We start from the raw sequence: 13,857 nt of genomic DNA, 5'->3' as shown, positions 1-13,857 counted from the left end.
CAATATACTAAAAATGTTCCATAAATATCACAAGGGGCATTAGGCCTGAAACACACATTAGAAGCCCAGCTCAAGCAGTTAATAAAGGAATGAAGAAAACTCTGCCCCATTCAAATGATAAAACATGTCACCAGACAGATATCTGCAACTAGGTGCAATTAGGATAAAGATTCACTTACGCATGACTTCCATGACCCGGTGACGCAGAAAGGTACGGCTGCTCTGGAGGGCTCCAAAGCGTTTCAAGTCCAAGTCCCAGACGTTTTCTGAGGGATAACCATGTACCATCCATTCAGCAAGATACCTGTGGGGACAAGTATCTTAGGTGGGGGACAAAAAGTTGTTGGGTCTCAGATGTGATACACAAGAGAATTAAAGCAATATTCTACAAATCAAGAACTAGTGGAATCAAAAGATCCTACAATGTCACCAACAGTTGAGCAATTTGGGGCAATTTTCTTAACTTTTTTATAATAAAAAAACATGGACCCAAAGTATCTCAGAAAAACACTATGTAAGAGTCCCTAGAAAGTATTTGACATAAGCCACATCAATGAAGAAATAAGATAACCTCCTGTTGCTATTTCAGTGAGCTCAAGCGTTGTGAGCATCCATTTAAACCACCATTGAGTGCTGTTCATCTCCCCATAAGCAGCTCATCTTCCACAGTAACATGATCTTGCAGTTCTCTTGCATTTTTCACTGTTTATGATACATACAACATGGGAAGTAAGTGTTAATTGACTGATTATGTTACCAAGGCTTCCAGTCAACAGCAGATTGTTAGAGTTAAGTTTTGGGGGAGTTCAAAAGTTGTATCCAGAGTTTGATTAGTAGTGGAAGCAGAAAGTGGAGCCTAGCATGCCCTGAGCAGCCTGCCACCACTAGCCTAGTCATCCTCACTCAAGAGGAGCTGCCACAGCAGGCCATCACTGCACTAGTGAGCAAGAGACAGATTCAGCAGCCACTTGCTGCTCATGCCAAGCCCAGTGCTGGGAGCAATGGCTGGGGTGGCCTCACATTTATTGCCTGTGGGTAGAAACTAAAAAGATCATCTCAGTTTTGGGAGCAGTGGAACAGTTCAATTTAAGAAAAGGATATGGGGCTGGGGATATAGCTCAGTTGGTAGAGTGCTTGCCTAGCATGCACAAGACCCTGGGTTCAATCCCCAGCACCACAAAAATAAATAAATAAATAAATAAGATAGAATAAAATAAGTGGATATGGTCTCATCAGTGGGAATGATATCAAGGGAGATATATTTGAAGGTCAGCTTGTCATGTAAAAACCCCCAGAAGTCCCTTAATGATAAAGAGGATAGAAAGACTGGAGTTTGATGTAGAAAAAGAAGAGGTAGAAGCAGCAAATGTGTCAGGATCTGGTAGAGTTCCAGTTCAAGGCAGAAAATATGCAATAGACCATAACCACTTTAGATGTGATTTACATCATAGGGGATCATCCATACAGTCACCAGAATTACCAGAATAGACTGGGGGAAAGGCTGAGGGGTCAGAACTGATCTCCAAAAGGAAAAAACACCCCCCCACCTACTGCAGAGACACCACAGATGTGAAACCACAGAACCAACCATGCAGGGAGATGTGATACAGGGTGCTGATGCTGACAACCATGGTGCAGGGAAGGTGGACCAGTGAGAAATGATGTGTATGGGCTTAAAGACCATGATTCCTAGAGAAGATGGCAACGAAGATAAAATCAAAGAGACTTGAGGTCAGCAGCCATCTCAATCTTAGTAGAGCCGCAACTTCAGTTACCCTGCAGATGCCCAGAAAAACCTGAACCATAGGATAGCACAGTGCCAGAGGCAGCCTATCCATCAGCTTAGACTTCATGGGCTCCCAAGGCTGAGCAAGGTAGGGCTAGGTAAATGCCACCTTACCATCTTCACCATCATCCAGTCATCCAAAAAGAAAAAAATAAATACAAAATGAACAGAAGTGAAGACCTGAAGTGCTTGCTTTTTTATCCACTAATGAGATAATTAGAACCATGTGCATTATCTATGCAGCATGGGAGTTTTTGTTATTTTTAATAATTGATACTCTGCTGATAACAAATTTGAGATTTTTTTGTTTTTTAAAAAGCCTGTTTGTTCTCAATACACCTGTATAAGCTTTTAAATGCTTTTGTATCTGGTCAGGTTAAAATTTTTAAGAACTCCATTTATAATTTATAATAAACAGGGTCTCATACTAAGTATACACCCAATCCCTTATGAACTGATACTTCTTTAAAAAAAAAAAAGTTAACACTTGCAAGCACCTATTAATAAAGGTCTTAAATCACTTTAAAACAAAATTTATAAGCTGAGTAAACTGACAAATGCCTATAAATACCACCTATTCAGCAGTAGAAGGATCTTAAAAAGTCAAGGCCAGCCTGGGCAACTCAGTGAGACTGTCTCAAAAATAAAATTTTGGGGATGGGGATGTGGCTGTGGTAGAGCACTTGCCTAGCATGTGTGAGGGCCTTGGTTTGGTCCCCAGTGCTGCAAAAAGTGATAAATAAATAAATGAAAACTAAAATTTAAAAAAGGATTGGGGATGTAGGTCAGAGACACAGCACTTATGTAACACGCATGAGGTCCTGGGTTCAGTCCCCAGTACTATAAAATAATTGAATGAATAAGTTATGAATAAGTTATAAGCAGATATTTCAACTATGCAGTTAACCCCTAAATTGTTCAAGGGTCAACTATACAAATAAAAATTATCACCTTAAACTACTTTTACGTGTGTAGTATTAAGTACATGCACATCATCCATCTCTAGAACTCACTCTTCATCGTGCAGACCTGAACACTATACCTGTTAAACAGTAACTTCCTACTACCCTTGCAACCACTACTGTGCTGTTTGTCTACAGATGTGACCATTCCAGGTTCCTCACATAAGTGGAATTGTACAGTATTTACATCCCTTTGTAATGTACTGATTTTTACTAATACCTACTTTTTAAATAATAACATGTCACACAGTTTGATCACCTAACACACTCACTACACACTTGGCTACTTCTAAACTCAAATATACACTTTGAAGGGCCATACTTGTTATGACTGGAAAAAGTACAAAAAAAACCCAAAAAACACAAGTTCTATGGCTAACTTCAAAAAAGATGTTCACAAAATATTTTGCAAAATGATACTTCTAGAATATGGGGGGAGCCTCCCGTGGTGAATTCTTTGTAGGAGACAATTCTCAAATTATATGTATGTCAATCTTACCATTATCTTTAGCATCTCAGATTAAAAATATTACATAACATCCTAGCAAGTAATACTAGAAGGGAAAAACCCCAGCAAGCTGCCATGTATTCATAACTGACTCTGCGTGAAGACTTACTTTCCAGCTCCTCCACCAAATGACAGGCCAGCAGAGTTCATCCCTGCCAGGACAAAGTAGCCCTGTACTACAGGAGACTCGCCCATGATGCACCTCATGTCTGGTGTGAAGGTCTCAGGGCAGTTCACCAACTTCATGATCTCCAGAGTCTCCAATTCTGGCATTCTACGCAGGAGGGAACTCAACAGGGGCTCTGAGCAATAAAAACAAACCCAAATACAGTTTACCTTTAGGGAATTTAAAAACTTTCAAATCTTTTATATACATATACATATATTTTTTTTTATACATTGATGGACCTTTATTTTGTTCATTTATTTATACGTGGTGCTGAGAATCAAACCAGTGCCTCACACATGCTAGGCAAGTGCTTACCACTGAGCTACAGCCCCAGCTCCAATATATATAGGGAGATTTTTTTAAACTACTACTCCTTTCAGAAAACTTCTCAGGAGGGATTTTTCTAAGAGCCAAGTGGGCTATTTATCAGAAATCAGAAAGCTTGGTGGAATTACAGGACACACCTGCAAAATGCTTGGCATAAAGACAGAAAAAACACACTCTAGAAAGGAAGAGAGCTACTGAACGGCATAATACATGTGGCCAGAGAGAGTAATGGAATGAGCCAGTATTGAGTGGAAAAACTCTTAAGTGATGCCCAAAGAGATATCAATGAAAGACTATGTTTTCCTTTGTTGGAATAGCTCCAAGACAGACCCTTACCCATTTTTAATAATGAATCTGTCATCTGGCCATAATTCCGTAGGACATTGGTAATAGATGAATCCAGGGTAGAGTTGCTTGGGTTCGTGGGGGTGGTGGTGGTGGGACAGTGTTCATCATATTACTTTATATACTTTGAAAAGTTTCAAACTTCCCATAAGAAGTTTATTTTTAAAAGAAAGTTCACATAGTGCTGGTAGAGTGTATACCAAGTATGTTCAAGGCCCCAGTCCAGTCCACCACCCATAACAAAAAAAAGCCATCAAGAATGAAAGGGGGGGGGCTGGGATGTGGCTCAAGCGATAGCGCGCTCGCCTAGCATGCGTGCGGCCCGGGTTCGATCCTCAGCAGCACCACATACCAACAAAGATGTTGTGTCCGCCGAGAACTAAGAAAAAATAAATAAATGTTAAAATTCTCTCTCTCTCTCTGTCCCCCTCTCTCACTTTCTCTTAAAAAAAAAAAATTAAAAAAAAAAAAAAAAAAAAAAGAATGAAAGGGGGGCTGGGATGTGGCTTAAGCAGTAGCGCGCTCGCCTGGCATGCGTGCGGCCCAGGTTCGATCCTCAGCACCACATACAAACAAAGATGTTGTGTCCGCCGAAAAACTAAAAAATAAATATTTAAAAAAAAAAAAAAGAATGAAAGGGAAATGCATCTTCAGAGATACTTTTCTATTTCTTGAATTTGGAACCATGTAACTATTAATTATTGAATAAATAAAATTAAGAGACCACATAATAAAACAATTCTGCTTTTTAAAAAGTTCTTCAGTTTTATATAAAATATGACCAAAAGTCAGTCTCCTAGCCTAAAATTTCTGCAATGATTTAGGGGAAAAAATAATAAACCAAGTTTGTTAACCAAGATGTTAGTTCCCTAAACTTGCTAACCAGTAACTGTATCCCTACACTAGGCAAACTATGGAGAATGTTTTGGTGACTACTACTGTACTATTCCTGAAATGCTTTGAGAAATATAACACCTTTGGAAAAAAAATAAAAGTAGAACATCTTAGACAAATTGATGGTATTATCATTACAATGTAATTCACACACCAAAATGATCCCAGTCTTCCTGCAGATTCTGAATTTCCAGCTGGTTCTTTCCCTCAGTGAAAATAGGTTTTGGGTTCTTTTCAAAGCCCCCAGACAAGATGCCACCCTGCCAGTTCCGAATATAAATTCTTCCATCAGCATCAACAATAGCTGAGAAGGAAAATGACAAGGGAGTGGGGAGTAGGAAAAACAAACAAACAAACAAACAAGAGTTTAGAGGCAAGCCAGCTTTCTAAATGGACATAAAAGAAACAAAATACCCATGAATGGATTTATTAAGGAAATGGCATCCAATACACATAGGCATCAGTCAGCTTAAAAATACCTTTGGAGTTCATGGGGGAGGATCTTCCTAGCAGATTTACAGAGACGACAGTTTCTCTGATTATCCCTAACTTTAGCAGGAACCTAGAAGCTTTGCAAAGTCTCACAACCAAACTACATGACTGCCATGTGCCAAGCAAAAGTCTAACAGAAAGGGGACTGCAGAGCTTGAAAACAATATCAAAACCCTCTCCTAGAGTACCTGGAGCCGATATACCACCCAAGTTTATGGTTTACCTGTAACATTTCTACAATTGATAGCATTCAAATTAAAAACTGAAAGTTACATTCCAAATATTCTCAATTACCTCTTTTTGGGACTAAAGTTAGCTTGCAAAAACAAAAACAAAAAATTCCTTGATGATATGCCCATTTGACTATCCTTTCATAAAGAAATATCACAGAAAAGTTAGAATTGAGTCTACCTCCCTGTAACATGCTGCAGAAGATAAAAGACTCAGGCACAATCTGTCCTTTTCAGAAAGTCTTCCTTTTCAGAGGACAGGATACTGGCAAGTAGATAAGATTGTAAAAAAATACAAGTCCTCACTTGGTGTGTTGCTCTGCAGAGGGGTCTCCAAGGGGCGAGTCAGAAGGTAGAAGTGTTCGCAGGCATGTAACGGGATACTAACCGGCTCCTCGTTGGACAGACCCAGCTCGTATGCCCACTACAAATGGACAGATTTATTTGTGGGTAGGAAGAGGAACAGAAACACAAATGAGCAAGTTTAGCCTCTTGAAAAGAAATTAATTTCAAGTGGCTTCTGTGTGCTCTTGCTAGAGTGACAGGTGTGGGAAGCCAAGTTTCAGCCTGCTTTAATTAGTTCAAGAATTTGGATGGGGAGCAACACTAAATTTTTTAACATAAAAATAACCTTTTAATCAAAGGACAATAGATTTACCAATCAGTCAGCAGAAGTCCTTTTAATAAAATGCCTGGCCTCAACTAATAACTCCAGATACCAATCATTAAGTAAACTTCATAAAGCAAGGAGTATTTCCTAGATCACCTTAAGACTGCAGAGTAGAAGGAAAGGTACCAATTTGCCTCAGAAGTAGAAGGAGCTTAGTGTTCAAACATGGTCCTAATACAATAAAATAGCCTAATATTTTAACTGCTAGGTTGTAGAATGAAATTTAATATTATGGAAATACCCAAAAGCAAGGATTCATGTCAATGTCTAACTATTTGCTGGCATTCCTGACCAGATGGCACCAAATAACCTGGTGCAGAAGGAGGAAAAGGTCACAGATGCTTCTATTTGAGGAATAAGTATAATTTTCTGATTCAGATAAAAGAATTCTGATTTTTTCAGTCCAAACAAGAAATAGTATAGTACCTAACTTCTCTTTAGTCCATCACAGTATTAATCTTAATGCTCTACACCAAAAATATCCAAATTAAATAAGAAAATCATCTGCTCAATATTGTTGCTAACCTACCTGGCCAGCACAGTTGACAAAATACTGGCATTCAATCTGTCCTTTATCTGTTTCCACACCAGTAACTTGGCCTTTTTTGACCATTATATGAAGAATAGTTGTCCGGTCATAAATCTGAACACCTGTGCCAAAATAAAGAAAAAGCTGGTACATCATCTGATGTTCCAGAATGAAACATCTGCAGCAGATTCTCCACCCTAAAGAATAACTGAATAAGTAGGTCAGTGCTCTAATTTAAGAAATAAAAACCCTTAGGAATGACATCTTGAGACTATGTAATGGGCCTTGCTCAAGACTGAAAATAGCTGATCAATTTAAAAACAGAGTCTAGTACATATTAGTTGAAAATATGGAGCAAGGATGAAAGAGTTCAAATAGGGAATCTTTTTTTTAATTTATGATTTTTTTATATCTTTCTTTATTTTTATGTGGTGCTAAGGATCGAACCCAGGGTCTCACACATGCAAGGCGAGCGCTCTACCACTGAGCCACAACTCCAGCCCAAATAGGGCATCTTAAATCCCAATCTACCCACATCATGATCAGTTCACCTAAAGTATATAACACCCTGGATACTACTCTTCCCATCATACATCTGAACCAGATCATGATTTAAGCTGTGCATCCAATCTCCAAGGCTAACCTTAGAGCTTCTTAAGTCCTGGAGGAAGGGGAATTCCCCTAAGTCTGAAACTTATCACTCATCTGCAATAAAAAGCAGTTACTTGGGGCTGGGGATGTGGCTCAAGTGGTAGCGTGCTCTCCTGGCATAAGTTCAATTCTCAGCACCTCATAAAGATATTTAAAAAAAAAAAAAAACAGTAGTTACTTGAAATTTTTAACATGAAAAATGTGGCCCAGGCTGGGTGAGTAGTTCAGTAATAGTAGAGTGCTTATCCAGGATGTGCAAGGCCCTGGGTTTAATCCCCATTACTAAGGGCAGTGGGTGAGTGGAAGCTCGATATGACCCTGAGAAAAAATACTTATCAACAGATACAAAAAAAAATACTATATTTTTAAAACTCTTGAGATCCAGTATTCAAAGGCAGGAAGATGAATACCCAATGAGGACACTTTTTCCAAATGTGAATTGGAATCATTGCCTCCTACCATAAGACACTTCTCAGGTAACTTCTTTCTCCCAAACCCATGTTAAGAAAACACAAAACCTGCTCACCATTTTGGGAGGCAGCACTTGCCAGGGCAAGAGCCACATCAGCAGAGGACACCACAGCATCCTCAGGAACATGCATGGCCCCCACCAGGTCGTGCACATTGAGGAGAGGGTAAAGTTCAGCCACTTTCTTTGGGGAGATGATCTCTGAAGGGATGCCTGTAACACTGCCAATGAACACAAGGGGACAATGACATTCATGGGCTCTTTGCAGAGGTCAGTTTGGCAAAGTCAGGACAGGCTTCTAGCCTCTTACGTACTTCAAACTTGAGTTGATGCGCTTCAAGGAAATGAGCCGGTCCTGTGTTTGAGCCAGGAAGATTGAGCCTGTCCTTATGTAACCTGTAAGGAAACATCAGTCAAACTGAGACAGACCAGACCAAATGTAAAGAGGGCTCCACTGCATTATAGGTTAAATGTGTCCCAAATCCTAACAATGGCACTCAACATCCCTGGGTAAGCCAATTAGCTTCTTTTGAACTTTTAGTGAAAATTTAAAATACACCAGATGTATAAATATTCTCAGCTCATCATCTTCTGAGAAACAAACGAGGTCCTGATGTACATAAGATTGCTCATAATAGGCTGGGCATGGTGGGGCATGCCTGTAATCCCAGTGGCTCAGGAGGCTAAGGCAGAAAGATCTTGAGTTCAAAGATAGTATCAGCAACTTAGCAAGGCCTAAGCAACTCAGTGAGACCCTGTCTCTACATAAAATACAAGAAGGGCTGGATATGTGGCTTAGTGGTTAAATGCCCCTAAGTTTGATACCCAGTACAAAAAATAACAGCTCAAGAATCTTTTTTAGGCAAGATGTGACTTAGAATCCATCCTTTTTTTTTTTTTTTTTTTTTAAACTCCTAGGCAATTTCACCTTTCCTCTTCCTAGTCCTGGTCGGAGTATAATTCTTGGCAAACTACACATAACATTAGCTATCAGAGGGCAGGTCCTCCCTCTCCTTCCCTAGTACAAATAAACAATGGGCTTGTCACTTAAGCTTAGTCAACTGGACCCTCAGTTTGTAGCAAGTGGGTTAATGACTGGAGAGCTCTCATTTTAGGGGCAGCAGTGTCCTGGCCATTCCTATTCCTCACATCCTGGCCCCCCGGTTGCCTCCAGCTGGCAACCTCCTGCCAACTCCACAAGTGCCCAACATCCTTCCAACAAGCTCCTTTTTTCCCTCAAGTTTAACAGTCTATTTGGAATCAATATACATGATATATTACTACTATTATACTGGAGTCAATGAATATCCTAAAACACTTTCAGTTCTTGTGAAGGAAACAATGATCAGTCAGGTATCTTTAAAATTAGGATGTATAGGGGGCTGAGGTTGTGGCACAGCGGCAAAATGCCCGCCTAGAACGTGTGAGGTGCTAGGTTCGATTCTCCGTACCACATAAAAATAAATAAAAATAAAGGTATTCTGTCCAACTACAACTAAAAAAATTTTTTTTAAATAGAATGTATAGTCAGGATAATTTAAATAGTTCAAAATCTCTTGAAATCATCAGATAAATATGCCCTACACTGACATGACAAGAAGATCCCAGTTTAAAGGATCTGAATTTCAAAGCCTAGTGTTTAAAATTAGTAGATATACCAGCTTTGTGCAGTGATCTTGGCCAGTGATCTGTGGGCTAATCACACGCTGGATTTCACTTTAAGACAGATGAAGGGGTCAGCAACTATTTTGTAATCATTATGAAAGATTATTTAGAGGAAGGTACTACTTATTGTACATGCACCTACACAATAAAGCATGTTATACTATGTTAAATCACATTCCCAAAAGTTACATTTCACTCCACCCATTAATAAGATTAAAATTTCATTATTTTCCTACAGAAGACTTTAAAGGTTTTGACTAAAGGAATTCTGACATATAATTTGTGTTGTTAGATGTTAAAAGTCACGGGCTGGGGTTGTGGCTCAGAGGTAGAGCACTTGCCTACCATGCATGAGACACTGAGTTGGATCCTCAGCACCATATACAAATAAAATAATGTTATAACTAAAATAAATATTTTAAAATGTTAAGAGTCATAAAATAGAATTCTTATAGATCAATAAAGAAACAAAGGAGGGCTGAGGATATGGCTCAAGCGGTAATGTGCTCGCCTGGCATGCACGGGGCGCTGGGTTCAATCCTCAGCACCACATAAAAATAAAATAAAGATGTCGTGTCCACAGAAAACTGAAAAACAAATATTAAAAAAATTCTCTCAAAAAAAAATAAAGAAACAAAGGAGACATATGATAATAAAAGGCAATTCAAAGAAGAATTATAAATGGCCAGTAAACCTATGAAATGATTTTTAACTGAAAGAGATGTAAATAAGAATCCTGAAAGTTTTTTTTTCCACCCCTCAGGATTAGCAAAAATAAATACCCAATGTTGAGAAGACTGTAAAGAAATAAGCACTCTCTCTTCTAAAAATCAAAGGGAGATCAGTAGAGAAAGGGACCAAAGGGTGGGAAGTGGGAAATGCTGGGGAGTGATTCTGGCCAAATTATATTGTTACATTATATGCACATACAAATATTTAACAACTCCCATCACTATGTACAACTATAATGCACCAATAAAAACTGTGGAAAGAAAAAGAAAGAAGCACTCTCATACATTATTGGTGAGAGTATAACCCTTTAGGAGAATGATTAGGCAATAACCATCCAAATATAAAGTACCTATATCCTTTGTCCAACTTATCTCTTTTCTAGAAGGAATCTACTCTTTAGAATTAGGAGAAAAAAAAAGGTATTTGGACAAAAATCTTAACTGAACCATTAGGCACAGTGGCATAAAAGTAGGTGGAAGGGGCTGGTGTTGTGGCTGAGGGGTAGAGTGCTTGCCTAGCACATGCGAGGCACTGGGTTCGATCCTCAGCACCACATAAAAATAAAATAGACATTGTGTCCACCCAAAACTAAAAAACAAATATTTTTTAAAAAAATAAAAAATAAATAAAAAGGTATTATGTCCAACTACACTAAAAAAAATATTTATTTAAAAAAAAAATGTGGGGCTGGGGATGTGGCTCAAGCGGTAGCGCGCTCGCCTGGCATGCATGCAGCCCGGGTTCGATCCTCAGCACCACATACAAACAAAGATGTTGTGTCTGCCGAGAACTAAAAAATAAATATTAAAAAATTCTTTCTCTCTCTCTCTCTCTCTCCCTCCCACTCTCTCTTAAAAAAAATTAAAAAATAAAAAATAAAAAAAATTTTTAAAAATGTGGGGGGACCTATAAATAGATGACAAGCTTTGAATGGCAGGTGCTATGGAACACCGCTCTGCAGTTAAAAAATGAAATAGGATTATGTGTTAATCTGGAAAACAGCCTAAAATGTACTTTTATTTAACTATTATTAAAAGTGGCTTGGGGCTGGGATTGTGGCTCAGCGGTGGAGCGCTCGCCTAGCATGGGCAGGACCCAGTTTTGATCCTCAGCACCACATAAAAATAAAGGCATTATGTTGGGGCTGGGGATGTGGCTCAAGCCATAGCACGCTTGCCTGGCATGCGTGCGGCCCGGGTTCGATCCTCAGCACCACAAACAAAGATGTTGTGTCCACAGAAAACTAAAAAATAAATATTAAAATTCGCAAAAAAAAAAAAATAGGCATTGTGTTGTGTCCATCTACACCTAAAAAATAAAATAAAAATTATATTTAAAAAAAGTGGCTGGGCGCAGTGGTGCACACCTATAATCCCAGTGGCTTGGGAGGCTGAGGTACGAAGATCAGAAGTTCAAAGCCAGACTCAGAAACTTAGTGAGGCCCTGAGCAATTCAGCAAGACCCTATCTCAAAATTATAAAAAGGGCTTGGGATGTAGCTCAATGGTCAAGCACCCCTGGGTTCAATCCCTTGTACATAAAAAAAAGTTACCATATTTGAGGAAATAAGAGAAATAATTTCAAAAGTAAGTAGAGAAAGGGACTAGGGTTGTGGTTCAGTGGTAGAGCGCTTGCCTTGCACGTGTAAGGCACTGGGTTCGATCCTAAGTACCACATAAAAATAAGTAAATAAAGGTATTTTGCCCATCTACAACTAAAAAAAATATTTTTAAAAAAAATATGGTACAGAGAGCACATGGTTAAATACATGTATTAACAAAATGTCATATAAGAGGCTGGGGTTGTGGCTCAGTGGTAGAGCACTTGCCCAGCATGTGTGGGGTACTGGATTTGATTCTCAGCATTGCATAAATAAATAAAATAAAGGTCCATCAACAACTAAAAACATACATATAAAAAATTTTTTCAGTTTGGTTTGGGGTTGTGGCTCAGTGTTATTGTGCTCACCTAGCACATGTAAAGCACTGGGTTCGATTCTCAGCACCACATAAAACATAAATAAATAAATAAAATAAAGGTGTTGTGTCCCTCCTACAGCTTAAAAAAAATTTTTTTTGTTTTTTTAAATTTCAGTTTAAAGCCAGGCGTGGAGGCACGCATCTGAAATCTAGCAGCTCAACAAGTTATGTCACTTGCCCATGGTAACGTTCCAGCTGGTGGCAGACTAGACTAAAACCCTAGTCTTAATTACCAAATCACCAAGCAAACCTGGTATAGGATCAGATAAAGTAAATACTTTTAGTCTAGAGACAGACCAGTAAATGGCAAATTACCTGCTTACCTGTTTGGATCCCTGTTTCTTGCTCTAACTGATGGTAGAGTCTGTTTGAATAGTCTGCCATCTTCTGCTCAATGGTCAACTGCCTGGCAGTGCTCAGGATGCCAGCACAGAACCTGGTGGAGCCAGCAGCCAACCTGCAAGACGGATGCAAAATGCTATTAGGCAGATTCACATATCGGAGTATGTTCGAGAACCCTCATTATAATATTGTTTGTAATATCAAAAAATGCAAATACGGTTTAAAATTTTGGAGATCACCAAATCTATCTGGGGTGGGAGTTCCATCTCTCCCAACATAGAACTCCTTGAGTTCTGATAGTCGCTCTCGCCTTAGGGAGAATGTCAGAAATATAATTTTAAGAATAAGGGATGGGCTGGTGGCTCAGTGGCGTTGTGGCTCAGCATAGCACTTGCCTAGCATGTTTTTTTTTTTTTCTCAGCACCACATATAAACAAGTGAATAAAATAAAGATCCATCAACAACAAAAATATATACAATTTAAAAAAAGAGTGGACTGGGACTGTGGTTCAGCAGTAGAGTGCATGCCTAGCATGTGAGAGTCCCTGGGTTCGATCCTCAGCACCACATATAAATAAATAAACATAAAGGCATTGTGTCCATCTACAACTACAAAAAGAATGAAAAGGGTTTTTTAAATATATTTTTTTTTTAAAGAGAGAGTGAGAGAAGGAGAGAGAGAAAGAGAGAGAGAGAATTTTTAATACTTATTTTTTAGTTATCGGCGGACACAACATCTTTGTTTGTATGTGGTGCTGAGAATCGAACCCGGGCCGCACGCATGCCAGGCGAGCGCGCTACCGCTTGAGCCACATCCCCAGCCCCTTAAATATATTTTTTTATGTGGTGCTAAGGATCAAATCCAGCACCTCACATGTGCTAGGCAAGCACTCTAAACTGATATGTGTGTGCATTTAAGTAAATAAGTAAATGAGGTAGAGGAAAAACTTTCCAAGAGTAGAAGGCCAACTAAAAGAAGAAGGATGAGGAAAGAAACCTCACCATTTGGCAAGCATCATGGTGGTAGGTGCAGCCAATGGAAGTTAAGCCTGGTAAGTGGAGGTATGACATTAAGATATTGGCAAAAATCTCAGAATCCATCTCCCCA

General features: G+C 39.0%; 1 protein-coding gene across 3 annotated transcripts in view; it reads right to left on the bottom strand.

Moving 5' to 3' along the window:
* Pdpr (pyruvate dehydrogenase phosphatase regulatory subunit) overlaps nt 1-13,857 on the bottom strand; it is a 41,537-nt gene that overhangs the window by 16,229 nt on the left and 11,451 nt on the right. For 2 of the 3 annotated variants that reach the window (XM_005318419.5, XM_040279799.2), the window contains 8 exons: nt 12,731-12,864; nt 8,347-8,428; nt 8,090-8,253; nt 6,913-7,034; nt 6,020-6,137; nt 5,146-5,295; nt 3,366-3,558; nt 180-304 (listed from right to left, as the gene is read on the bottom strand). In XM_005318419.5, the coding sequence (XP_005318476.1) occupies nt 180-304; nt 3,366-3,558; nt 5,146-5,295; nt 6,020-6,137; nt 6,913-7,034; nt 8,090-8,253; nt 8,347-8,428; nt 12,731-12,864 (1,088 nt within the window). Of the gene's footprint in view, nt 1-179; nt 305-3,365; nt 3,559-5,145; nt 5,296-6,019; nt 6,138-6,912; nt 7,035-8,089; nt 8,254-8,346; nt 8,429-12,730; nt 12,865-13,857 lie in introns of those variants that run through there. The other variant, XM_078032660.1, reaches the window with a different exon arrangement.

This window comes from Ictidomys tridecemlineatus, chromosome 15, assembly GCF_052094955.1.
Source record: "Ictidomys tridecemlineatus isolate mIctTri1 chromosome 15, mIctTri1.hap1, whole genome shotgun sequence".
Lineage (NCBI taxonomy): Eukaryota > Metazoa > Chordata > Mammalia > Rodentia > Sciuridae > Ictidomys > Ictidomys tridecemlineatus.
Note: the sequence above shows the minus strand (reverse complement) of the source record. Positions and strands in the feature narration are given on the sequence as shown.